This window comes from Silurus aristotelis (genome assembly GCF_946808225.1).
Source record: "Silurus aristotelis genome assembly, chromosome: 19".
NCBI classification, from domain to species: domain Eukaryota; kingdom Metazoa; phylum Chordata; class Actinopteri; order Siluriformes; family Siluridae; genus Silurus; species Silurus aristotelis.
This window is the reverse complement of record NC_139592.1, coordinates 17,398,274-17,424,600: the sequence shown is the minus strand read 5'-3', so window position 1 is coordinate 17,424,600 and position 26,327 is coordinate 17,398,274. Positions and strand designations below refer to the sequence as shown.

Below are 26,327 nucleotides of genomic sequence, written 5' to 3'. Positions count from 1 at the left end.
CTTATATATTATGTATGCTATAAAATTTATAAAAGATAGATAGATAGATAGATAGATAGATAGATAGATAGATAGATAGATAGATAGATAGATAGATAGATAGATAGATAGATAGATAGATAGATAGATAGATAGATAGATAGAAAGTTGAAAGTTGAGGTTGAATTTTTCTCTTCTTGTCCTGCTATTGAGAAATGCTAAAGAATAGCCTGACCATCTCAGTAGTATGTAATTCATCTGGCAAGCATATACACATCAGGTATAACATTATGACCACTGACAGGTGGAATGAATAACACTGAATATCTCTTCATCATGGCACCTGTTAGTGAGTGGGAAATATTAGGCAGTGAGTGAACAACACAAGCTTTAGGATTTGACCAAATTTAACAAGAGACAAAGTGTGATGCCTAGACGACTGGATCAGAGCATCTCCAAAACGGCAGCTCTTGTTGGGCTGTTCTCTCGGTCTGCAATGGTCAGTGACTATCAAAAGTGGTCCAAGGAAGGAAAACGGGTCTACTGGCAACAGGGTCATGGGCGGCCATGGTTTATTGATACACGTGGGAAGCAAAGGCTGGCCGTGTGGTCTAATCCAACAGACGAGCTCCTATAGGTCAAATTGATGAGGAAGTCAATGCTGGTTCTGATAGAAAGGTGTCAGAATACACAATGTATCACAGTTTGTTGAATATGGAATATGGCTGACATATGTCCACCAGCAAAAGTGGTAACAATGGGCACGTGAGCATCAGGACTGGACCACGGAGTAATTGAAGAAGGTGGCCTGGTCTGATAAATCATGTTTTTTTTACATCACGTAGATGGCCAGGTGCGTGTGCAGCGCTTACCTGCAGAACACATGGTACCAGGATGCACTATGGAAAGAAGGCAAGCTGGGGAAGGCAGTGTGATCCTTTGGGCAATGTTCTGCTTTGCAACTTTGGGTCCTTGTTGCAGACCATGTACACCCTTTTATTGAAACAATATTCTCTCATGGCTGTGGCCTGTTTCAGCAGGATAATGCGCTCTGCCACAAAGCAAAAATGGTTTGGTCCCATTTTGGGTCCCCACCTCGCAATTTGCAGGACTTAAAGGATCTGCTGCTGCAAGTGGAACCATGCCTCGACCGGTCAGGTCAGGACTGTTTTAACAATAAAAGGGGGATCAACACAATAATAGGCAGGTGGTCATAATGTTATGCCTGATCGCTGTATCCTTACAATATAACTCTTTGTTACAAAATTTTCTTTTACAACAGAAAAATAATTTCCAGTCACTGAAACAGATACTTTCCAAACTTCCATACTTTACCAAAGTACTTAATCTTTTACTGATTAAAAATACCTGTAGAGAGGCACTAGTAAAGAGAAAGTTAAAAATGGAGATTCGAGTAGGCATAATAAATGCAAAGTTAGTTCATGTTAGAAATGAGCTGTAACAAAAAATTTTTATTTTAGTTATTATAGTCATTATAGTATTTTCACTTTCCATTGTTGGTGTAATACAATCTAACAGTGTAGTAATGTTAATGTCTGTTCACTTTTTTTTGACTGCTTTTTTTTGACTGTGGTGTGTGTCCCCACACACATCGTCAGTATGATCTGCCTATTTGAGCTGGTACAGGTTTTACACCGGATGCCCTTCCTGACACAATCCTCCAATTTTACCCAGGCTTGGGAGTGGCACAATGAGTGCACTGGCCTGTGCAACCCTTAGTGGGTGGGTTGGTTCCATGTGTAGACATTAAACCAGGGCCAGTATACAGGCATGTGGGAAAAGGGAAAGTAGATTATTATTATTATTTAAATCGTTCTTATAGTTATATAATTATAGTTAATAGTTAATTTTCAACCCTGCTTTATACCATTATATCAACCCCTAGAAGAAATGGTTTGCATATTTTAACTACATAAATAAGTGTTTTAAGAGTTTAAAGTAAATAAAGAATGTATTCCTCATAGTTAATGATTATGTGCTATTCACATAGTAATTAATTATTAACAGGTTTTGTTATTTTATACAGGTGTTTGGCTCAGGTCTTATTTGACTGATCGCTATCAGTTTGTTGATGTTAATGGTGAGTTCTCCACACTCTCTGAGGTAAAGTTTGGTGTTCCTCAAGGATCTGTCTTAGGCCCTCTGCTTTTCTCTTTATATATGCTGCCTCTTGGAGAAATTATTCATAAACATGGTATTAGATTCCATTGCTATGCTGATGATACACAGCTATATATTTCAGCAAAGCCAGATGAGAGAGATCAGCTTAACAATGTTAAAAAATGTGTAAAGGACATTAGACAGTGGATGCTCGATAACTTTCTTCTGCTAAACTCAGATAAGACGGAAGTACTTTTACTAGGACCACATGCAGCTAGAAGCAAACTTTCCGATTACCTAACATCTCTGGATGGTGTTTCTGTTTCAGCGTGTACGGCTGTCAAAGACCTTGGTGTGATTATTGACTCGAGTCTTTCCTTTGAGGCTCACGTGAATAATATTACCAGGATCGCCTTCTTTCACCTTAGAAATATTGCTAAAATTAGAAATATGATGTCGTTACAGGATGCAGAAAAACTAGTTCATGCTTTTGTTACTTCTAGATTAGACTACTGTAACGCTTTACTGTCTGGGTGTGCGAGTAGGTGCATAAATAAGCTTCAGTTAGTTCAGAATGCAGCAGCAAGAGTCCTCACTAGATCTAGGAAATATGACCACATCACCCCTGTATTAATCAGTCTACACTGGCTCCCAATCAAATCTCGCATTGATTATAAAATTTTACTACTGACATATAAAGCACTTAATGGTCTCGCACCACCGTATCTGAGTGAACTTCTGTACCAGTATGATCCTCCACGCCTACTTAGATCAAAAGGTGCAGGCTATCTGTTGGTTCCTCCAATAATGAAGATTACAGCAGGGGGCAGATCTTTCTCTTATAAAGCCCCGCAGTTATGGAACAGCCTTCCTATCAGTGTTCGGGACTCAGACACAGTCTCAGTGTTCAAGTCGAGGTTGAAAACATATTTATTCAGTCAAGCCTTTAATTAGTAGATTTTTTCTCAGGTAAAGGCTCAGATCTGGAGGGAACATTGATATAGAGTGTTTGGTGAACTGGGATATTTGTACGCTGTCGTCCCCTCACATTCACGTGTTCACTCAGGTTTGTTGATGGTGGTGTGGTGGGCCGTCTCTTATCCCAGAGATCCCTCATGTCTGTGTTGCCTTCTGGTTCTCCCTTTTAGTTATGCTGCTATAGCGAGTCTTGCCGGAGTCCAAACTGCACAGTGACTTTAACTCTCATGCAACAATAGGTACACTTAATAATCCATATCCTTCTCTTCCTGTCACCCTCTTCTCTCTCTCTCTCTCTCGGTCGAGTTAAACATGCTCCTGAGGCTCCAGTGACCACTGTTCCTGCCCCTCTCCCCCCCGTGGATCTTCCCACTTCATCCAGGCCTGCCTGGATTGGACTGTAGTTGATGTCAACAGTCTCCTACACTGACTCAGAAATACACTTCGCTTTTGATCATCATCACTGCACCCCGCAACATTGTATACCCGCCACAAATGGACATTCGGTGTAACCCAGATGAGGATGGGTTCCCTCTTGAGTCTGGTTCCTCTCAAGGTTTCTTCCTTATGCCATCTCGGGGAGTTTTTCCTTGCCACAGTCGCCAGTCGCCACCGGCTTGCTCATCAGGGATAAACTTACTCATAAAGAACATATTCATTTTTAATCACCGCATTATCTGTATAAAGCTGCTTTGAGACAATGTTCATTGTTAAAAGCGCTATACAAATAAAAATGAATTGAATTGAATTGAATTGTTATTTGAAAATAGTTAACACAACTAGTCTTTTACTCCAATTCAAAATACTAAACAATAATTCATTTAGCTGATTTCCTGCTTATTTCTTTTGTTTTGTTCTAACAAGCTGTCCGAGAAATATGTGCTTTTTAAACAAATACAAACAGAACCTAAGTGTATAACTTAACCTCTGTTAAAAGAATTCTTGGCACCAGCTATGCACCTAAAACTTGTAAACTAGTAGTTTTTATTTTAAACAAAATGCAATATTAAACCTCAGTAGCTCAGAGCTTACACAGTACCTGAATAGAAAATATACACCAAATTTACTGAAACAGTGCTTCTTAAAGTTGTCAATTATCTATTACATGCCTCTGATCCTGGAAACATGATATTAATACTAGAATATTTGTTGTAGTTAGGGAACTTGCTCTGTCCTGGTTAAACGTACTGATATTATCAGTCTGTAAATATTAACGGTGATAATGCTATGCTAACATGAGTGACACTAAGTAAAACTAACATAAAGCATATTGCACTAGGTTAAGTCTTATGGCCTTTTTTTCCTTAAATATACCTTCCTTAAATATACTACTTTTACCTATTTTACCTAAAATTATTAGAAATTGAAATATTTCTGATAATAAATATTTAAATTTCTAATAATTTTGTGGAATTTTAAATAATTTACCTTAAATTGAAAATTACATACTTTTGTTTCCAAAACTTGATGAAAAATGTTGTCCATGTTTTCAAACCTATTACACAACCATCTAATATTATTTACTCAATCATTAGCACAGCAATGGAGGGTTATATGGACATGGGGCAGGGATTTTACTCATTCTTTTTTTTTTGTTAAAGTAAGATACCTTAAAGAGGCATTTGTTAGTTGTAAAATGTTCTGGTATTTGCCAAAATATTTTACCAGTCTGTCTCCAATAACAAATGCATTTCTTATATCCATTGTCTCCATTATGACCGTAGTAAGAAAATGTTTTGTTTATTTAAAGCATTAAGTATAGTGATTATCTGTGATACAAATTTCTATTATTCATTGTTTTAGCCGAAAAACAATGTGCATTAACTGTACATTGATTGATACATTGTACATTGATTGACAAACTAAATGAAAATACACAAGAAAACGTGATAAATTTCTATCCATGTTTGCAATATAATATAGTATCATGTACAATGTAATATAGACTAGTGCTTTTGCTAACTTTTGTATCTCATACTCATTAAGAGAAAAATGAAATGAAGTGTTATACATGATAATACTGCCCCCTAGTGGCAAATCGTAATTATAAATTATATATTGCGTACACTGTATTTTTAAATAGTATACAAAAACAAATAAAACCCTACAAGGCATATGTTGTGTGCACGCACTGATTTTAAGGACAGTATGTGGTTTTATTATGTGAATTTTGGTCACAAATTCTATTGTATATGATAATTTATGAAACAGATTGCTGAGAATAATAAACAACAAATGTTTCAATCATTTTACTTTATTTGTCACATTTTCATATAAAATGGGTATTTTCCTGTTCCTTAGGCAAAAGTCAGCATTAAAGTGTTGCGGCTATTAATGCCAACCTCATTCGGTTTCATTTATGAAGCATCTTTAGAACATGTCAGCAGACATGCATGCTCACACTCACTCTCTCACTCTCTCTCACTCTCTCTCACACACACACACACACACACACACACACACACACACACACACACACACACACACACACACACAGGTTGGATTACATTTAGTGCAGTGGTCCCAAAACAGAGCAAGCCAAAAAGACAGGAAGTAGGAATATCAAACATAAAGGGAACTTAAAAAAAAAATCTTCACAGTCATTCTTCACAGAATGCTACTTCCCTCCAGGCCAGGTTTGAGACCACTGGTGTAGTTCAAGACAATAGATAAAGGCAAACAAAGAGGGAAAAAGCAAAAAAATATATATATATATTATATATATATATATTCACATACCAGACTGCCCCCTATTCTATCTCCTATTCCTAAATCCTCATCACCCTTCCCACACACCCTCTATTCACCACATCCCTCAGTGCACTGTGGTTTGGTCTGTAGCAGTTCACCACTTCACATTCATCAACTTCAGGCCTATAATTCTGCTACAAAAGAATCGCATAGGTGTGCGACACTTCAACAGTATAAAGATTGTACACACAAGGAGTCTGAACACTGAATCAGTCACATGTACGAAGACAAGATGCACAGTAAAGGGCAAAACACAACAAAAAAACTTTGTTTTGTTTTCAGTTACACCATGACAGTACAAAGCAAGAATATTCTCTCTTATGATTAGTCATTTGCAAAATGGTTATTATTGCAGTTTTTGCCTAAAATGTGATGCTCGGCTCAACACAGTTTCGAGGAGCAGTTGTGAAATGAAGCAATAGCTCTATATGATCACAAAGGTCATAAACTTTAGTCAAGTTACTCAACAGTGAGTTCTGAGCGGTAAATTGAAATAAAAACTCACTATTATCCATGCACAGCTATATGGATAATTGAAGCAGAATAAATACAATGAGCGTTTTATACGATTAAACCTCCTGTGGACAAAGAGTTTGCAGTGCTGTCTAAAACGTAGTGTAGGTTTAAGAGCTATATGATCATGTGTCTGTGACCAGGAAATGTATTCTTTATGCAGCATTCATACTAATATGTAAACCTAACACAAAGCACCTGTTGAACATGACAACCCATCATACAAAGTTCAATACACATTCTTATGAATATAATGCTAAAACTTTCACATAGACACACTCAATTTCTCTCGGGTGTAACACCACCTCTTCTTCTCGGTTATTACACAATTTTTTTACACATACATAAAATAACACCTTAATCTAATCCAAACGGCTCTTTATTTTAATATAACCAGCACGGGTATGTTTTCTTCAAGAGACTACTGGTATACTGTATAATACTGCATAAAATCTTGCTGCAGCAAGTCTACTTTAAAAGCACAATACAAATAATATTCAACTGGAATTTTAGAGGGCTTGATGTCAGTGTCAAAAAGTCCATCAACAGTGCAAGGCATAGGAAAAAAAAGCTGACAATTTTCTTTTGTCAAGTGTAAAATCTGCTTAGAGCATTGCACAGCATTGAGAAAACCTGCAGATTTACAGTATAATATTGCCATTTAGCCAGCAATAACAAAATTCTATGCACTGTTGTAATGAAAAAATGGTGTCCAAAGCTGGCACAGCAACAAGTCACGACTTTTTTCAAGTTTCCATAGCGACAGCTGGACATTCTACATTTCTAGATCTACATCAGGGTTTTGGGAACAAAGAAACACCTAAGTGGCATAAACAAAGAAAATCTTCATCAATCCACACATACATGGTGTGCAAATTAGATGTATGGAATCTTCTTAACTACAAAAGTGGAAATCATAGTTGCCCTTTCCACCAATAAATCTGGAAAGAATAAAACATATTGAGATATTCTATGCTAAATCACTATATTTGTAATACATAAATGATCACAGACCTTAGAGATAATGTGAAGTGATGTCAAAGGCAATACATTTCTGTGAAGTTTATTAGGGTCAAAAGTTTGATAAGTGAAATGCATATTTCTAGCAGCAATTCTGTAAATTCACAGCCTTTTATTATGAATATTTACTATGATTTAGTTCTAAATAATGAGATCTTAGTTTAGTTAGTTTCTCCATTACTGCCTCTAAATTCCAGCATCCCGGTTCAATCGGTTCAGCTCAGAACCTGTGCTGTCTGTAGTCACATGTATGCAGGTAGATTAGCTCCTTTAAATGTTGCCACGGTGTGAATGAATGTGTAAATGGGTGTGTCTGTATGGTGCTTCATGATGCACCATCCAGTATAATCCCACTTCATGCCCAGAGATAAAGAAATTACTGAAAGCAAGTGTTAGCTACTTAAATTGCAGTGTCTACATCTGGCAGGACTTTGTATCACAACCTAAATTTATAATAAGATAAATTAACTGAAACATTTTAGCAATAATCTACACTATAAATACACTGTGTTTACTGTATGTTAAAATAATTGTATTAAATATCATTTCTTACTAGATTTCTTTTTAGACAATTTCTTTCATTGATCAAATGTATTTTGATTTTTGGAACCTCAACTTTTAACTTGAATGATTTTTTACATTTTTCTTTGTATCCAATGAACAGCTTCCAAAAAAGAAAAAATTAAACAATTCATTTGACACCAGTTCATACCTTTGCTCTAAGATCTGTGATTGGTTCAATGAAAAGCTGCAAACACACGGTATGGCCAAAGGTTTGTGGGCACATGAGGCTCGCACTCCATATGTGGCTTTTGATCCCATTCCAGATTTTGTCGGTCTTTGTTTATAACATGACCTCCACTTTTGTTGAAAGGATTTACCCTAGATTTTGAACTGTGACTGTGGGGATTTGCCAATTAAGCCACAAAAGCATTGCATGAGCACTAGCACTGCGGTCACAAAAGGAAATCTGGGGTGCAATCATCATCCCACAGGTGTTAGGTGGTCTTGAATTCAGAGTTTTGAAGTGCAGACCACTCAAACTTTTGATGTTTAAAGTTCGACAGTACATGTTTGGTATAAAGAAACTTTGCTACAAAATATAAGGCATTCTAGACAATTGTGTGCGTTATACTTTGTGGTAACAGTTTGGAGATGGCATATCACACCGCATATCAGTGTGGTCAGGTGTCCACAAACATTTGGCTATATAATTTAATACCTGTGCAATTGTTTATCATGCTGCTTAACTTTAAGTCTCTAATGTGCATTATTCTCTTTTTGGAGGCTTGGTATTAGCAAACACTTATACAGTACATCAAAACCAAGTATTTCCAGAGTCATTTTTATTTATAAAGATGGTGGCTAACAGGGACCCTTGTTCACCTTCACTACTAAAATCCCACCAACACAAGTGAAGCATTTCAAGCTACTAGTTTATGTTTAGTTTTCTAATTGGATCAGTGGGTTAATACACTGAAAAATCAAGGCATCTGCAAAGCTGCAAAGACCTACCTAGCCCATCCGGTGTGCTCCCAGGCATAAAGGCCACAATTTCCACCAGTACCAAATATTGAATTGATACTGCAGCAGAAATAAATACGAAATCCCTCAAGTTCCAACTTGAGCAAGCAAGTCGTTCCTCTTTCTTTACTTATTTTTATTATTATGTTTATGTCACACACACATATACATATATATATATATATATATATATATATATATATATATATATATATATATATATATATATATATATATATATATATATATATATATATATATATATATGAATAATTTATTATTCTATTTTTTTTCTTCAATAATTTTTCTTTTTTTAAGTCCTACATCAAATATAGTGCATGCTTATATCTAAACACAAACCAATGTCAGCAACTGTTCACATCTCTCAGTCTGAGTTGGTTGTCTTGATTTTCACTACATATCTTGTGCAAAATATATGCAGCATTGCAGGCTCTAAACTTCTGGAGGAAGTTTTATTGCATCTTCTTCAACTAATGGGCAAGTCTCTTGAAACTCTGTGCCACCTGGGCCATGTTCGGAGCTGGAGTGGCCCAATTCAGCCTCTTTAATGCTTTTTAGACATGAGGGATGAGGTTGTTCAGAAGTAGAGCTCTCAACCTGATCCTGCCTGTAGGTTTGAGATTTGTGAAACTTGTTTCTGGCCTCTCCTTCTACTTGTCCATCTTGGGGCTCCTCTTCTTGCTTGTCATTTGTCTTAAATGTGGCTGTCTCCACATGGTCTATCTGATAATAGAGGACAGGAGCTTGTTCATTCAAACTGTGAGTATCCTCTTGGTTCTCCTTGATGCATAGCAGGGTTGCTCCTCCTGGAAAAGTGTTCTGAAAGAACATTTGGTCTACCTCAACCATATTCTCAACCTCCTCCTGGCTGCTCAGCTCCTCATGCAAAAGACATATTTTTGGACTGGGATTCTGCACCTCCTCTGGGTGAGACTCCTCCCCCTGCTCCCTTCTCCTTTCTTGCTCTTCTGCACTCTGCAGGTGGAGCACTGCTGTCTCATTCTCATGCTCCAGGCAGTGCTCTTCTAGGAGATCCTGCTCGTTTGAGCCTTCTGTCTTCATCTCTACTCCAGAGTCCAATGAAAAGCGGGCACATGAAGGACTGGGTTTCAGCCCAATTTCCTTCCCATATTCTTCTGCAGATATGGAGCCTGGCACATGTCTCTTCTCCCGGTCAAGCTTCATAATTGTGTGTAAGAAGTGAGTGCGAACGCGGACTGGGTTGAACTCAATCCTTCCTGCTGCGTTATGGCAGCCATCTCGAGAACAGCCACATGGGAAAGACACACGGTCCACCTGGGATAAAGAGATGGGACAGAAAGAGGGAAAATAAGAACTCACAAAAAGACATTTACTTTAAAGTCCTTAAAAAGGGGGGTGTTAATATACAGTGAATGCTGGCAACATTGTGTAATATACAAGGTAAGAAAAATTGCATGAGTATCATCCACTTCGCCTGGGATAACGACATGGAGACAAGTGAAAATGAAAAATATAAATGATAAAATTAAAATATAAATAACAAATAATAAACCACAAAAAATATATATATTTTAATACATTAATTTTAATCTACACTATTAACAGCAATCTGGTAAACTTGAAATTGTTTATGAAAGACGTCTTCTAACTGATAATTCCAGAAGATCTTTGCTGATTAGACTGTATATAGTCAGTATCAACTAGCACAACCCTTTGATGTCTCATATTAAATGTTAACGGTTATAGTCACAGAAAATAATAACTGGCACAAACAAAACATTTTCTTAGTTTTCTTTCTTGTGTGTTTTGAACTTAAACCATACACCAGAGATGAATGTGGATGTCAGGCACATGCCACAGAAATATATGTTTTCATGCTTTCAGTTTTGAAAATAAAAAACCACCAAAACATTCATATATTCACTCTTTTAACTTTGTACAGAGAAGCCTTTTGAAGAAAAGTTAGCACATAAATCTGTTTTACTGCATGTAAAATGTCACTTAGATTAGCCAATTGTTTGATAGTAAACTGGAGTAGTTTCGAGGGCAAGGATGGGCAGTAGGGGGAAGGATGGTATCCTGCTCTCATTTCTCGCAGCTTTGACCATAGTCTCAGAAAAGGCCCAGTTAATCTGCACAACATCGTCATTCAGCTTCCACAGCACTGAGATGACGATGTTGGTGCCCATTCCCAACAAAAATGTTAAAAAACTCAGGGCCATATTACTCAGATCATATTGAATGCACAGCCAGCAACTTGGAAATATTACAACTCTTAAATCTACAGGGATTATTGTTAACAAAACCATTGCTGTTCAGGAGTTTAATGTATTGTGTTTAAAAGAAACATGGAATTAAACTAAAGGAATATTTACAGGAGGATGACCATGGGGTTGATCTTCCTATGTGCTACTTCTCAATTAAGTTCCTGAAGAACAAAGAAGGAAACCTCTCATTTATCTCCATGATCTTAGAAAGGGTTAGAGCACAGCATTTTATGCTCATACCTACATAAGGAGCGTGTCAGTCAGAATTTAATCACCAAAACACACAAATTTAGCAACTGAGTAAAGTGGTAAGTGTCTCTGATCAGGGTTGTGTATGCTTGTTTTTGTTGCTTGACCTTAGTGCAGCTGTTGATACAACTAGTCATATTATTCGACAACTAGTCATATTATTCGAAAGAATAGAACATTTCGGGGTTAAGTAAACAGCCATTTCCTGGCTTAGGTCTTATTTGACATCAAATTAAATGCTTAATGTTTAGCAGGTCTGTTTAGAATCTCAACCATACAGACAATTTTATTTGACCTCATAAGTGAAAAGTCATAAGTAAAAAACTCAGAATGATGCTATTCTAATAAAAAATATTTAGATTAACTACTGTGCCTTGCTTATTGGTTGAAAAGCTAGCACCTCACACCACACATTGAGTGCATTACATTCTCACACACAAGCTCACACACACACATTTCTGACCTGGCACTTGATGCCTGCTCTGCTGCAGCCACATTGGTGTGGGTCACAGTAAAAGCGGCAGTCACAGCCACATTCCTCACGGGACAGGCGGATGGCACGCAGCTCCACCTTCTCTCGGGCATCAATACGGGCAATACCTGAGGCACGCAAGAGTGCCCGTCTCCGCTTGGTAGGCAGGGGCTGTAGGAAGAAACAATCATCCACCTCGACACCCTCCACATCCAGATCCTCATCAGATACATCATCCAGTGTCAGCAGGTCAGCCTGGGCACAATGAACTGTGCCGTTCCGCGTCAACTGGGGATTGAAGTTAAACTCAGTCATAACACTAAAGACTACACTACCTGGATTTTACTAAACAAATAGGTAGGAGTGGCCAGGAATTATGACCACACTCTCCATATGTATTATAACACAGTTTCTTGCTGATCAATTTACATCAGAATCGACAGGTTGCAAAAAGCTGCTGAATAATACACATTCATAGTGAAGCTCAGTACCCCACAATTCACTTTTTTGTGTAAAAAGTTCAGTCATTCCTTCCTTTACAATAAAAGGTTTTAACTTTCCTGAAAATCAGAAATCCATTAACTAATTTAAATAAAGCGTAATAAAGAGTAATAAGTCTAAACCTTCATCTTCCGAGCATTCAGCTTCTCTTGACGCAGGTGCTGGCGTAGGATGTGGTGGTGACTGCTCTCCTGCTCTCGGGCAAACTCCCCCAGAGTGTACTGACGTATGGCACAGTGATGCCGTGCCATCCCCAATGAGCTGCCACCTTGACTAGGAACACTGGTAAAGCCTTGCCTTCTAGAGAAATAGTAAACTGTGACTGCATCAAAACGCACACGCTTATGGCCCAGAGAGGTTTTTTGCCTCCTAAGAATGGAGGTGGCTACAAGAAGAGAGAAAAAAGAGAGAAGTGATTAGATTGGTGGCTTCCTGCATGAAGAGACTGCATTTGCCATTTTATTTCAAGAATAATTACGCTATCCTGACATACCTACTAATTGTATCTATCTGAATGTTTGCTGTGATTTTTTTTAAACTAAAAACATGAATTAAAAACACTACACAGGTACCATGCACTGTACAATATTATCATTACATATTGTTTGACAGATAACATATCTTGAATAATATTTCATCACAATAGCACTATTTAAAAACAATATCATATACATACACACAATTGGTCATCCGCAGGATTTGTTTTGTTTTCTTTTTTTTTTGTTGGTTTTTTTTTTTTAATTCCTTAATTTTCCAGGAGATCTGTGTGTAAATAAATAAACCAGAAAAATCTGTGCTAAAAATACACAAGCAGTTAAAAGTACCACTGAGGAAGTAGTTGGAAGAGTTGATCCAGAAAGAAGCCTTGCCTTAGAGAGTCAATGGAATTAGATTTGATCATGTGTCAGCTGAGGTTTAAACGTAACATTTTGTGCATTGACAGCACTGCCATGTTTTGCAACAAAAACATAAAATGGAAAATGGCAAGCATATTTTTTTTGTCCTGAGTCTATAAACTATTTTGTGTCCCTCTGTCCTGTTGTTTGCCTATTCAATTTGCCCATAGTATGAAGGACTGCAATAAACTGATGTCCTTGTCAGTGTGCATTTATGCATTGCAGTGTTTCTTAAGCTCATTTAATTTTTAAGCTGAATATATTTCTGATAAGGCTAGACCTATAATCTCATTCCAAAAAGCAAAACTGCTGATGAGGTCCTGGTGCATTAATGTTGCAGCTGTGTGTTGAATTTTGACCCTTACGTGTGAGGGATGTGCAGGGGGCATTGAGACTGTCACAGCTATCCACACTGTCACTGCTTGAGACATCATCATCTGATTCTTTGAGCGTAGAGCATGGTGAGTTGCTGTCCACCTCCTCAAATCTGCGCTTTAGGCCAAGAGCTGATACTGTCTCCATGGAAACTTGATGTTCTGAAAAACATAACATACATACTTAGCCCATACATCTCATGAACCCACAAAGCAAATAAAAACAGTAGCATTCAAGTTAACTTGGCATGACTGCAGTAATTAATGAAGGAATAGTGCATCCAATAATAGTACTTATTCAAAATTGTGATACTCAAATAAGATTAATAATCATCTCATGGGGCAGGTTGACGGACGAGGTCAGAGAGGAGTCTCCGTGGACTATGATGTTTGCGGATGATATTGTGATTTGTGGTGAGAGTAGAAAGCAGGTTGAGAAGAGCCTGGAGAGGTGGAGGTACGTGCTATAGAGAAGAGGAATGAAAGTCCCCAAGTCTAGCAAGAGGGTAGTGGAGTGGTGAGGTTGCAGGGAGGAGAAGGTGGGAGAGTTCAGGTACCTGGGGTCAAAAGTGCAAACGAATGGAGAGTGTGTTAGAGAAGTGAAGAAAAGAGTGCAGGCAGGGTGGAGTGGGTGGAGAAGAGTGGCAGGAGTGATTTGTGATAGAAAAGTGTCTGCAAGAGTGAGAGAAAAAGTTTATAAGACTGTGGTGAGACCTGAGATGTTGTATGGTTTAGAGACAGTGGCATTGAGTAAAAGACAGGAGGCTGAGCTGGAGGTAGCAGAGCTGAAGATGTTGAGGTTTTTGTTGGGGGTGATGACGATGTACAGGATTAGAAATGAGTTTATTAGAGGAACAGCGCATGTAGGACGTTTTAGAGACAAGGTGGGGGAGGCGAGATTAAGAAGGTTTAGTCATGTGCAGAGGAGGGACATGGGGTATATCGGTAGGAGAATGCTGAGGATGGAGCCACCAGGAAGAAGGAAAAGAGGAAGGCGCAGGAGGAGGTTCATGAATGTGGTAAGGGAAGACATGCAGGTCGTCGGTTTAAAAAAGGCAGATGTAGAGGACAGGCGGGGTATGGAGATGGATGATCCGCTGTGCCGACCCCTAATGGAAGAAGCCGGAAGAAGAAAAAGAAGAAGAAGAAGAAGAATCATCTCATGGGGGATTTAAAATTACCTCCAAAAGGTGTGCAAAAGTTCTTTTAAAATACTGATATTTGTCTACATACTAGTTTAATTTGATTTATTTAGCCTTTTTTATCTTGTTAGATATATCATTGATCATACTTTTCATAGATTAATTACTGGCTACAGCTAGTAAAGGCTCAACTTAAAATTCTAAAATCATTTACATGTCACACAGTCCAAACAGGCTGCAATTAAAAGCATAATAGCACCATACATGGTGCAGCACGGGCCAATTTTCACATTCAGACATTGAGACAGACATTGAGATATAGGTTCAGAGATACTTTTAGACCGACATCGCTGCACGATAGCTGCTATGGCCTGTTGATGTCTGCTATAATTGTTATAACTGTAGGCATGTAATCTGCCTCATTGTAGGTGTTAAATATGCTGTACTTAAAAAATAACAACATGCTAGTATTGATGATCTGTGTGGTCTATAATAATTTTATAACACATCACAGAACAAGCCCAAACAAATTGGTAAAAGTTACACAAAATACAAAGTTTACAAAGTGTTCAAATATACAACTAAATAGAAAGTATTTACTGTTTCTGAGTCAGTTATACATTTTACTTAATTACCGTTTTTTCCCGGACTATAAGCCACTACTTTTTTCCCACGCTTTAAACCCCGCGGCTTAAACAACGTCCATCCTATAATCCATCCTATTTGCCAATCCAGTTATAATTCCAATTTTTATTTGTATTTGTATTTTTTTTCATGTAAGCATCATTAATGATTATCTTGCACCTGGATGAGGTTCTCTTTAAATGAAGGCCACTCTGTGCATGAAATTACGAAGTAACACAGGAGCTTTGAGGATGGATTTGGCTTAAGATCACTGCACGTCTCAAGAATGTTAACTGTAATAAATGGCCCAGATGAGGATGGGTTTCCTCTTGAACCTGGTTCTTCTCAAGATTTTTTCCTTATGCCATATCAGGGAGTTTTTCCTTGCCACAGTCGCCACCGACCTCACTCATCAGGGACAAACGTACACTTATGAAAAACCTCTTATTGATTCTTTATCACCAAATAATCTGCGTAAAAGCTGCTTTGAGACAATGTTCATTGTTTAAAGTGTGATTCAAATAAAAATGAAATTCAATTAAATACAATTTAAATATTTATGTACTGTAAGATTTGTGCTCATGCTACTTAGTAGAACATTTGCTCTCGCAAGTATCTGCAGCACACGTTTAAACAGGCCAGTGAGAAGTTCCATGCTTCATTTGCAAACAGGCCATTATAGGGAAGATCATGATATAAAATCCTTGATAATTTTTAATGTTTTATAAACCACCAGATGTTTATCCAAGGCATGCATGTGAAATTCAGTATGGAATATAGGTTTACATAAGTTGAATAGAATGCTAAAGTTTATTAACACATGAAATTAAGCCATTTGGTTTTATGTTTATATTTTCATGAAAACATTTGCTAGATTGTTTAAAATACATTTATTGAAATGTATCCAAACCACCATTCGTTTGCTGTTTATCTTGAACATGTCTTTAAGATCTTATTTAATTATTTGTCATAATGGCACAATCCTGATCATTTTGAACATACTGACTTTCATGAAAGAAACCCAAAAGAGGATGCTAAGCAGAATGTTTAACTTTCTCCCTCACATTTCCTTCTTAGTTTCACAGATTAAAGTCACATAAACATGCGACAACAGGATGTGTAAATAATGACTATTTCATATTTGTGTCAACTCACACATTATATATAAACAAATGCAATTAATTATTGTTTATTGTGCTGTAGGCACTTAAAATGACCTAGTAGTTTTAGAATGAGCACCCCATGCAAAAATCAGTTTCTGGCTCTGCCACTGTTTCTTTCTAATTAAATAAGGATCACCAAATTTCCGTTTAATCTAACATTTGGTTTCTTAGGAGCAGCTATTAAAACTTAAGTCCACCTAGTTGGCATATATAGCCCAAATGTTTTTCAAGCTTTCAGGTATTAGCTTGAATTAGCTTGTCGTGTTTCCAGTTTCATGTGGATCAATTTGATCAGTCCTCAGTTACAACTAAAATGTTGTGGCCATTTTTTATGCTTTTATCAGAATGTTGGACTCTGACACCAATTTTGTAAACATGACCAAAAATTCATATAAATATTTAGCATCTATCTAATATTTAGCCCCAAAAATCTATTTTGCAAATTACTGTTATAAAGTTGAGTGGCGGGGCTAAATTTGTTCAACCAAAGCATTAGATGGCAAAAATAATTTCACTATTAATGCTTTCCAGCTGATTTATCTCTATGAACAACAATGGCTTAAAAGTCTCAAATATGCCTTAAAAGTTTTGTGTGAATCACAGCAGCAATTACAAGTTGGACCCACTTGTCACTTTCAACTTCAATGATTTAACGGTTGACCATAGATTTATTATTTTTTTTTTTTGTAAATTGGGTCTACTTAAAGATTAACCCAAACATGCACTCTGGCACATTTCAGCTCAACAGGATTTATGCCTCCTGAGAACATTTTATTGGAACTAAGCCCAGCCTCATCCCCATGAATAAGCGCACTCCTAACACGAGCTCAGAATGGTTTCCTAATATATGTACAATTCATGTATATTTGTGTAAACCCATGCAATCAAGTCAATCCAAATCAATCCATTTCCACATGCACAAAATGATGGTGCATGTGGAGCCCAGGTCTACCCCTTCTCCAAAGTGATGGGTGTTTTAGGGTAAGAAGGAACAATGAAGAATGCACCAGTCATAGTGCCAACTGTACACGTGTTATGGTCTGGTCATGCTTCAACTGGCCAGGTCTAGGCTCAGCAAAATTATGCGGCATAAAACGAAGCTAGCTGAGTATCTAAATTTACTGAATGACCAAGTGATTCAATCAATGGATTTTTTTGCCAATAGATTAAATGATAGGCATATTCAAGATGAAAGGAAACAGAGTGGATTGACTCTATATCGACGAGCACATTCACCTTATTTTAAAAAGTGGAAGTAATACTGTGGATTTCTCCTTTCTGTGCAAAACATCTTCAAGTCTTCAGCATTTAGTAAGTAAAATAAATGCCTTATAGCTGTTAATGTGGTGATAATGTGATAATACTTCAATTTAAGAACAAGCAAAGTCCTGTGATTATTTAAAATTGTTCATATGCTGCAAAAAAAAAAAAAATTGTACTTCAACCCAAACAGAAATTAACATAGAAAACATTTATATTTGTTAACCGTTGGCCACTTATTAAGAACTATGAGTGTAACTCTTTGCACTGGCAAGCTATGGTAATGAATAAACAGACATTGATAAATATAAGTTTGCTAGCCAGCCGGCATCATAGATATATCAAAATTGAAATCTTGGTCTGCATTAGCTGATTAGGGACACTAGACACTACTCGGCTATCAACAAATAGCTAATTACATTGAAATGTATTTTCATTCACACACTCTGTGTTAAAATTCTCCTGACAAGACAGTCAAGAAGTTTTCGTTTGAGCATCAGCGCTCCTCCATAAAGCTCTGGTCCAAAAGGTGAAAAGAGCAAGAGTTTTTAACCAAAGCTGAAGAGCTTCTTCCTGTTTCTTCTTACGGATCATATGGTGGTGTCTCACACCCACATGTAGTTCTTTCTCAGTTGCTCCAATAAACATTTTCATGTGTAATTTTTAGTTATCTTGCCTGACCCTTAATTGCAGTTTTCCTCAAATCCAAAACAATTAACATAAAATACGAGATGTTGAATGATCGTGTCAGAAGATCCACTGAAGCTACAACCTCGTCAACTAAAATAAGAAATAGATTTGTCTTTGAAACCACAAATTAAACAGGATTCAACAGAATGATAAAAATATGGTGTAAACAGTAACAAGATATATGCAACAACCAGCATCAGTCCTTGTGAATATTATATTCATAATAAATAATAGTGTTAATGCTGCATTAACATGTGCATGTACCGGCTAAAAAAAATAACACAGTGCTATATTAAACATATATTCATGGGAAAAATCGCCACTCTCCTTTAAATGTGTTCAGCTATCAGGGCATAAATGACAAATTCTATAAATAAACAACTGCTAGTGATATTGCTAGCAATCTTTCCCCAAAATTTAACCAAATTTTCCACAACCTTTCTTAAGATAAAAGAACTGAGTCTACCTTGAGCAAAAAAAAAAAAAAAAAAACAGCCGCTCCTTTTTTGCAAAAAAAATTATGACAGATAAACATTTTTTTTCAATAATAATAGTTTTCAAAAATCGTATCTAAATGCATAACAAAATGGCATGTACCAAAATACTCTCAAGACAAGTGTGAGGTCATCCTTCCAGCAGCTTAAGCTGGGCCGAAATTGGGTCACGCAACAGGTCAGTGATCTAAGTACACCAGTAAATCTACAGCTGAAAGTTTAAAGGAAAAAAGGGTGTTTTAATGGCCCAGTCAAAGTGCAAACCTCAACACCACCGAGATCCTTTGGCAGGATCAAACCATGCATTAAAATGCACTCAATCATCCATGATATAAAACAACATTATAAACAATGGACCAAAACAATCTCCTGATAAACATATTGTTATTGTTAAACTTATCACTTATTGTTTAAACTTACTGTTAAAATTTATTGTTGCTAAAAAGTGTTCTACATGTTAATAATTATAGGGTCTACCTTTTTCTTGTTTCTTCACTTTAGGTACAATGGAGAAACCTATGACTATGTATTAAATGATAATGCTGAACATTCGGAATAACGTATTGTTGGGAACATCACACAATTATCTTACACTTTAAATGTCTAGTGCCAACCGATGGAAACTGCACTCCAAAGACCCAAGAAATTCATGGAAACTTATTCAGACATAGAATTTGAATTGCCATCAATAAGGCCAGGCAAGAGTAGATGTGCAATGTGTCATACTGCAGTGTTTAATAATATTCAGGTAGGATGTATTTATTTATAATATGTGATGAATATATAATGACAAAACAAAAAATCCCTTTGAGTTTACATTAGAGCGGTCTTAAGGACGTTTCTAGATGTCATTTCACAACTATTTTTGATTTCTACAAATCACCCTTTTCATTTTCTACATTTCCCTATTGACTAGGATAAATGATCAATACGGAATATTCCAACACTGTCTACACATACAAAAGATCAGCCAAAACATTGAAACCACTGTCAGGTGAAGTGAATAACATTGTCTCATATAATGGCACCTGTAGGAGTGGGCAGCAATGAACATTTAAGTTCTTGAAGTTCAGGCATTGGAAGCAATTAAATGTGTAAGCCATAAAGAGCTAAATGACTTAAACAAGAAAATATTGTCTGGAGGGGGTTGGGGGGGTTGAGAGGGGTTGTCTGGGGGGGTTGGTGGCTTCCTGTGTAGAGTGGCTAATACCTCAAACAAAAGTGCTATTGTAGCACAAACTGCTGAAAAAGTTTCCTGCTATGACTGAAAGGTGTCAAAACAGATGTAATCCAGTCAAAGTGCCCATGCTGTTTCCTGTCCACCATTGTAAGTACCTACAACTGGCAAATGAGGATTAGAAAAGACAGTAAAGAAATAGAAGAAGTTGACTTGGTCTGTTGGATCACATTTTCTTTTGAATCAGATATTTGGGAAACCTGAAAAACAGATGGCACAAGAGTAAACAGTGGTAAGAAGGAAAGCACCCAGAGGTTGTGTGAAGCTCTGTGCAATATTCTGCTGAGAAATCTTGGATCCTTGCTCTCATGCGCATATTGTTTTGATCTACCTAAATATTATTGCAGATCAAGTATACCTCTTCACGACAAGTTTTCCAAAATAGCAGTGGCATCTTTTACTACGACAATGTACCCTGTCAAAAAAAGTTCAGGCATGGTTCGAGAAACATGAAAGGGAGTTTAGGTTTTTGACTTGCCATCTAAATTCCCTAGATCTTAATCTGTGGGATGTGCTGGCCGATCCAAGGATTAATTTACAGGATTAAAAGGATCTGATGCCAACATCCTGGTGCCAAATAACTGCACACCTCCAGAGGTTATGCAGCCCATGGCTCAAAGAGTAATTTTTTGCGCAAGAGAAACCCAAAAAATATTATACACATAGTTTTAATGTTATGGTTTACATGTGTATAAAAAAAATAAGACAATATAACATCCTATTGGACCAATCAGCAGAGAAGAGCTTTCAGAAAACCTAAAGTTTGTTTTTAGGCAGGTCCTAACTTTCATTCTATTTTTTTTTTTTTTTGCTATAGATTATACAGGGTGGTGCAAAAAGAACGCACATAATCAAACGTGTGTAACTTCATTGATTTTCAATATATTTGTTTTTAAATAACAGATACAATCTGTAATAAATGCACTTTTAATAGGTAACCATTGATTATATAATTACAAAAGTTAATATCTGAAAGGTGGTGTCCTACTTGCTGTACACACATCCGGAGCCTCTCCTCAATGCTCTGCATCGCACTTACCAACATTTCTTCTGGCAATTTCTTCGTGAATGGCAACTTTCAGCTCATCTATTGTACGGGATTTTACTAAATAATTCCACCCATTGGAGTACTGCCCCATCACGCATAACTGTCAACGTAAAAGACATTTGACAGTAACACCGGAATCATTATTTCTTTAAATATAAAAACAAATAAATAAAATGCTCAACGGCATTTTTTTCTTTTCTTTTTTAAATAAAAAAATACAACTAAAACCTCTGAACTACTCAAAGGTGGTTCGACCGCCCCTTCCCAAATACCATCCATTCTTTTAGTGCCACTTTGCATATAATATAATAAAACTTCAAGACTTTATGCAACTAAACACATAGAAACAGTTATTTTCTAACTACAATGTGTTCAAATGAACAGAGTCAGTTTGACAAAGGGGGTATATGCATTATTAAACACTTAAACTGATTTGTTGTGGTTAAGTTACGTTTTTAATTAAATGTAAGCTTTATTACAAGAGTGTTCAAATTATAATGCAGAGTGATAATATTGCCTGTGTGCAAACGGAAAAAAAATCTCTGGGTTAACAGAAACCAAACTTTGCCATACTGAGGGTGATTCTGGGTAGGAAAAAACAACAAAAGCAACTTTCTGCACAACAACCTGATGCCAAGACGATAGAGTGGGTTCATTTAAAGCAAAGCCACGGACCTTGAAGATGGCAGTTCACAGACAAGCCCCTCCATCCCATTTGTTTGAACAGGAGATTTAGCTGTTTTCTATAAACAACCCATGTGTTATGGCCAGGGATGCCTATTCCTCTGCATACACTTTATAGACACAGCTGGTTTCATTTCAATTAATCCTGGATTTTCTGTTTGACATTCGATCACATAGCTTGACTTCTATAGTATACTATAGTTAAGGGCATGCGTTCCTCTGAATTTCTTATTAAAGGAGACCATCATTACTTATCCTTAGAGAGTTTTCAATGTAGTAAATTGAGCATGCACCCTCAACAAAAAAAAGTCTATTGATCATTTCAGCACTTTCCCCCTTATTGTTTCCACATATCCATTTATTAGTAAAAACTGAAATCCATCTCATTTCTTCATTCTGATTTTTCACTTAGAACATCAATTGTGAACAAGAAAAAGAATGACCTGACATGAAATCTGCTAGTCCTGGAAACCTAGCTCGTGAGGAATCCATATATGCGGTCATGTTTTATTGTTTGAAATTGTACATGTTGCCATTAATTTGACCATATATTTAATAGGAGATGCTACAATATATATGAGCAAATAAGGATGTGAATTTTTCTTTATTGTTTAAACTTTTGTTCAAGAAATTTACAAAAATACTCACATGGATATCAAATAATTGCAATAATACAGTTATCAAAACAAAGTTAAATATATTAAATATATTTAATAAATAATTATAATTGCTACTTCTATGAATTGATGAGTAAAATATATTTGTAGTGTATTACCTTTGATATTTTACAATTCTCAGTACACTTGGGTGACTAGGAACAAGAAATTGTTCGTTCATGTTTTACAATTACAATAAATATTAGGTAGCATTCATCATAATGGGTGTGGCCAAGAAATATAGTTGTGAAGGGCACGAAAAGTTGCTGATCACAAAATTGGTAGTACCTATAAGAAAATAACTTGCAACAAAAGTGAGTACACCCTAAGTGAACATGTCAAAACTGCATCAATATTTTGTGGGAGCACCTCTGTTATCTAGCAGGTTGTTGCAGGGATCCTCTTACACTCCTCCATAATGACATCACAAAGCTGCTGAATGTTAGGATGCTTCTCTGCCTTCCGCTTGATGATGCCCTACAGGTGCTCAATAGGATTCAAGTCTGAAGACATACTTGGCCAATCCATCTTCTTTACCTTCAGTAAGGCAGTTGTCATCCTGGCGGTGTGTTTGGGATCGTTTTTATGTTGGAAAACTGATGTTCGCCCAGTTTCTGAAGGAAGGGTTCTGCTTAAAAATGTCACAGTACATGTTGGAATCCTTTTTTCCCCTCAATGAACCGCAGCTCTTCTCCAGTACCAGCAGAACTCATACAGCCCCAGACCATGATGGTACCACCACCAAGTTTGAGTGTAGGCAAGAAACAATTTTCTTGGTACTCCTCACCAGGGCATCACTACACATGCTACATGCTGGACACCATCTGAGCCAAACAAGTTTATCTTAGTCTCATCAGACCACAGGACATGGTTCCAGTATTTCATGCTATTAGCCTGTTCTGAGTGGAACCAGTCTTAGAAAACCTCTGTATGACCCTGGTCACTGTACTGTTACTCAGTTTCAGGGTCTTACTGATCTTCTTATAGCCGGGGCCAGCTTTGTGGAGAGCAACAATTCTAATTCTCAAATCCTCAGAGAGTCTTTGCCATGAGGTGCCATGTTGAACATCCAGTGGTCAGTATGAGAGAATTGAACTCAAAGCATAACATTTTAACTGCTCTAATATAAGATACAGGTATGGTCCTGTCAAGCAGACAAAAACATGAACATGATAAATAGGACATGCGGCTTTGCATGGTTAAGCGACATACAGCTGTTATTACTTAGGGTGTACTCACTTTTGATGCCAGCTATTAAGACAATAATGACTGTATGTTGAGTTATTTTTAGAGGACAGTAAATCTGTACTGCTATAGAAGCTGCACATTGACTACTCTATAATATATCCAAGGTACATTTCTATACTATTGTCCCTTAAGAAGATATACTAAAATGGTTTAAAGTCTGTATATGTATGTGTACACACACACACACACACGCCTAATATTGCGTTGGTCCCCTTTTGCGGCCAAAACAGTCCTGACCCACTGAACATTAACTTTAGCAATTTGAGCTACAGCAGCTCATCTGTTGGATCAGACTACATGGGCCAACCTTCACACCTACACATCAATGAGCTTTGACTGCCAATGACCAGTTCACCACTTGTCTGAGTGTATGTTACATACATACATAAATGCATACATACATAGAGAGATAATGAATTTACAAGGTAATTAAGATGACAGGAATATGTGATTCATCTAAGGCTTATCACTACTTCCTGGACCTCAATCGCATCACTTCTGAAGTACCTGCTGCTGCCTAAATCACTGTTGGATTAAATGCATCGCCAAAAACGTTCTGAAAAACACCCCCCCCCCCCCAAACTACACTGAGATTCTGTAATATGTTCACATGCTTTGAACAACACCTACACTGAATTAAAATGAGAATGGTCCTTTATGACTCTCTATCGTACGTGTGTTCAGCGCATGAACACGTCACGCTTTCTCCTGACCAACCAGCCACGCCGACGACGTGACGCGTAACAACTTCATCCACAATTCCCATTTGGATGCATTTGTGGAACTGTGTTTAAAAAAAAAAACCCACAGCTGAGAACTGAACACTGTTCAACATGGTGGCAAGCAGCAAGAGCTGCACAAGACAAAAAAAAGCGAGTCAGTATGTGACGAGAGACACGATTGTGGATCTGAGCATTGGGTTAAAGCCTGTGTTGTAGCAGGCTGGAGGATCTGAGAGCAGCAGCTATGACAAGGCAAATATTTGTTTGCGTGCAGAACAATCAGACTGATGGCAATCGCGCTCTTGCTTCTTTTTCTAGGTTATACGAAGCCAAGGCTACATGTCAAGCCAAGCCAGGGAGAAACACAAAACCTGATCAGACTCCTTACCTTCAATACAAACAGAAAGCCTTTCAGAAAGTAAAACCGCTGCTCGGGTCGGCGGTATTTCCTCCTTTTTGGAATACTGTTAGCGGAAATGCAGCGGTGGTCCACAAGGTTAGCAGATGACAGACAAAGGCGACTTTAGCCCAGACAAAGTGGTCTCGTCAGAACAGAAAGACCGGTTTGCAATGCCCGGGTTCTGGCAGCAACATTTACACATATTAGGCTACAACAAAGCGACCATTATGCAGGACTTTGTGCTGTTCAGGTTAGATTTCACTTAAGTTTGTGATGCAGGCGAATGAGGCAATGACTTAAATGGTGCAGGCAATATGTGGATTCTCTTAAAACAGAAATATCACGTCACACAATAATGTCGGTCTGCTAAACTGAAAAAAAAGGTTATAGTTTTACGAGAACATGCAGCGAACAAACGAGGAAGACGTTTGCTCTAGCAAATAGCTGGCTGTAATAATAGAAATAAAACCGAGAGCAGGCCGGGTCGAGTCCATTTTCTTTCTTTAATGGGCGTGTTAAACAACGCTATCCTCAACTAAAAGCGAACATTAACATCTTAAGCCAATACAGAAGGTGTCGTTTTAAAACAACACTTCTTTCTCTCTCTTTTTTAGCCAGAGTACCAGGGCTCCTCCGCGATGCTCCGGTTTTTTTACAACGTAACAATAGAGAACGTAACGCTACACGGCAGTGTTATATAGTAAGCGTGACGTCACATGTACCCTGCCTTGGAGACTGCCGGGAATTGAAGTCTCATTTGCAATCTTTAATACTTTAAATACCTTTTTCTGAAACGATGCGGTTACTTCTTCGAAAAAATTTTTCAAATGTAGCTCAAGCTGAGCTATTAGAATGGAGAAATAAGGTAATCTAAAACTTATATGAAAAATACATTTTAACAGTCTGTTTAATGACCAACATCCACTGTTTCCAACCATATGTTTACTAACATTCAATCTGCGACCATAGATAAATAGATGAATCTGCTCAGAAGGTTACAGTACAGATATTCTAGGCTGCCTTCACTTTTCGGGTGTCCATCATATGTCTGGACCTACATTTAACAGCCTTCAATTTTGTTGTTCTCATTTTTGTGAAATCAGGATAGTGCTCCTTGAAGTGGTTCTATTTTTCACCATATGTATTTTGGAACAATTCCCTGTATATATTTTTATCTGCTTTTGTAAGAACCTTGAGAGGAACCAGACTCCAAATGAAGCCCCTCCTCATCTGGGTGACTGTAATAATATGAAAATGAACAAGTGAAAGATATCACTTAGCATGAATACTTTTTTTATTGATATCAACTTT

The 26,327-nt window shown here is 37.3% G+C and overlaps 1 protein-coding gene and 2 long non-coding RNA genes across 5 annotated transcripts; 1 reads left to right on the top strand and 2 right to left on the bottom strand.

The window, feature by feature from the left end:
• The first annotated feature begins 560 nt into the window (after positions 1-560).
• On the top strand, positions 561-5,627 carry LOC310742051. The gene is made up of 3 exons (XR_014538131.1): positions 561-2,026; positions 3,849-4,152; positions 4,220-5,627. It is a non-coding gene; the product is annotated as an uncharacterized lncRNA (long non-coding RNA).
• Positions 5,628-7,330: 1,703 nt separating this feature from the next.
• On the bottom strand, positions 7,331-7,744 carry LOC310715052. The gene is made up of 2 exons (XR_014530217.1): positions 7,647-7,744; positions 7,331-7,598 (listed from the first exon to the last, which is right to left on the bottom strand). It is a non-coding gene; the product is annotated as an uncharacterized lncRNA (long non-coding RNA).
• A 1,444-nt stretch (positions 7,745-9,188) lies between these two features.
• csrnp2 (cysteine-serine-rich nuclear protein 2) lies at positions 9,189-25,748 on the bottom strand. 3 transcript variants are annotated; one of them, XM_083520738.1, is made up of 5 exons: positions 25,005-25,748; positions 13,640-13,810; positions 12,501-12,763; positions 11,869-12,165; positions 9,189-10,203 (listed from the first exon to the last, which is right to left on the bottom strand). In XM_083520738.1, the coding sequence occupies exons 2-5, from the start codon at positions 13,794-13,796 to the stop codon at positions 9,340-9,342; spliced, it is 1,581 nt and encodes a 526-aa protein (XP_083376864.1). In that variant the 5' UTR covers positions 13,797-13,810; positions 25,005-25,748; the 3' UTR covers positions 9,189-9,339. The 3 variants fall into 3 exon arrangements, with proteins under 3 accessions (XP_083376864.1, XP_083376865.1, XP_083376866.1); XM_083520739.1 differs by having other exon boundaries at positions 11,869-12,048; positions 25,005-25,731; XM_083520740.1 differs by lacking the exons at positions 13,640-13,810; positions 25,005-25,748 and adding an exon at positions 13,055-13,558.
• Positions 25,749-26,327: the final 579 nt, after the last annotated feature.

Excerpts from the sequence above, each read along its gene's own strand:
- csrnp2 (XM_083520738.1), bottom strand. The coding sequence starts at position 13,796 with ATGGAGACAGTATCAGCTCTTGGCCTAAAGCGCAGATTTGAGGAGGTG. Across the intron at positions 12,764-13,639 it reads CCCCTGCACATCCCTCACAC|CCACCTCCATTCTTAGGAGG; the intron begins GTAAGGGTCAAA and ends CTCTTCTTGTAG. Across the intron at positions 12,166-12,500 it reads TGAATGCTCGGAAGATGAAG|TTGACGCGGAACGGCACAGT; the intron begins GTTTAGACTTAT and ends TTCAATCCCCAG.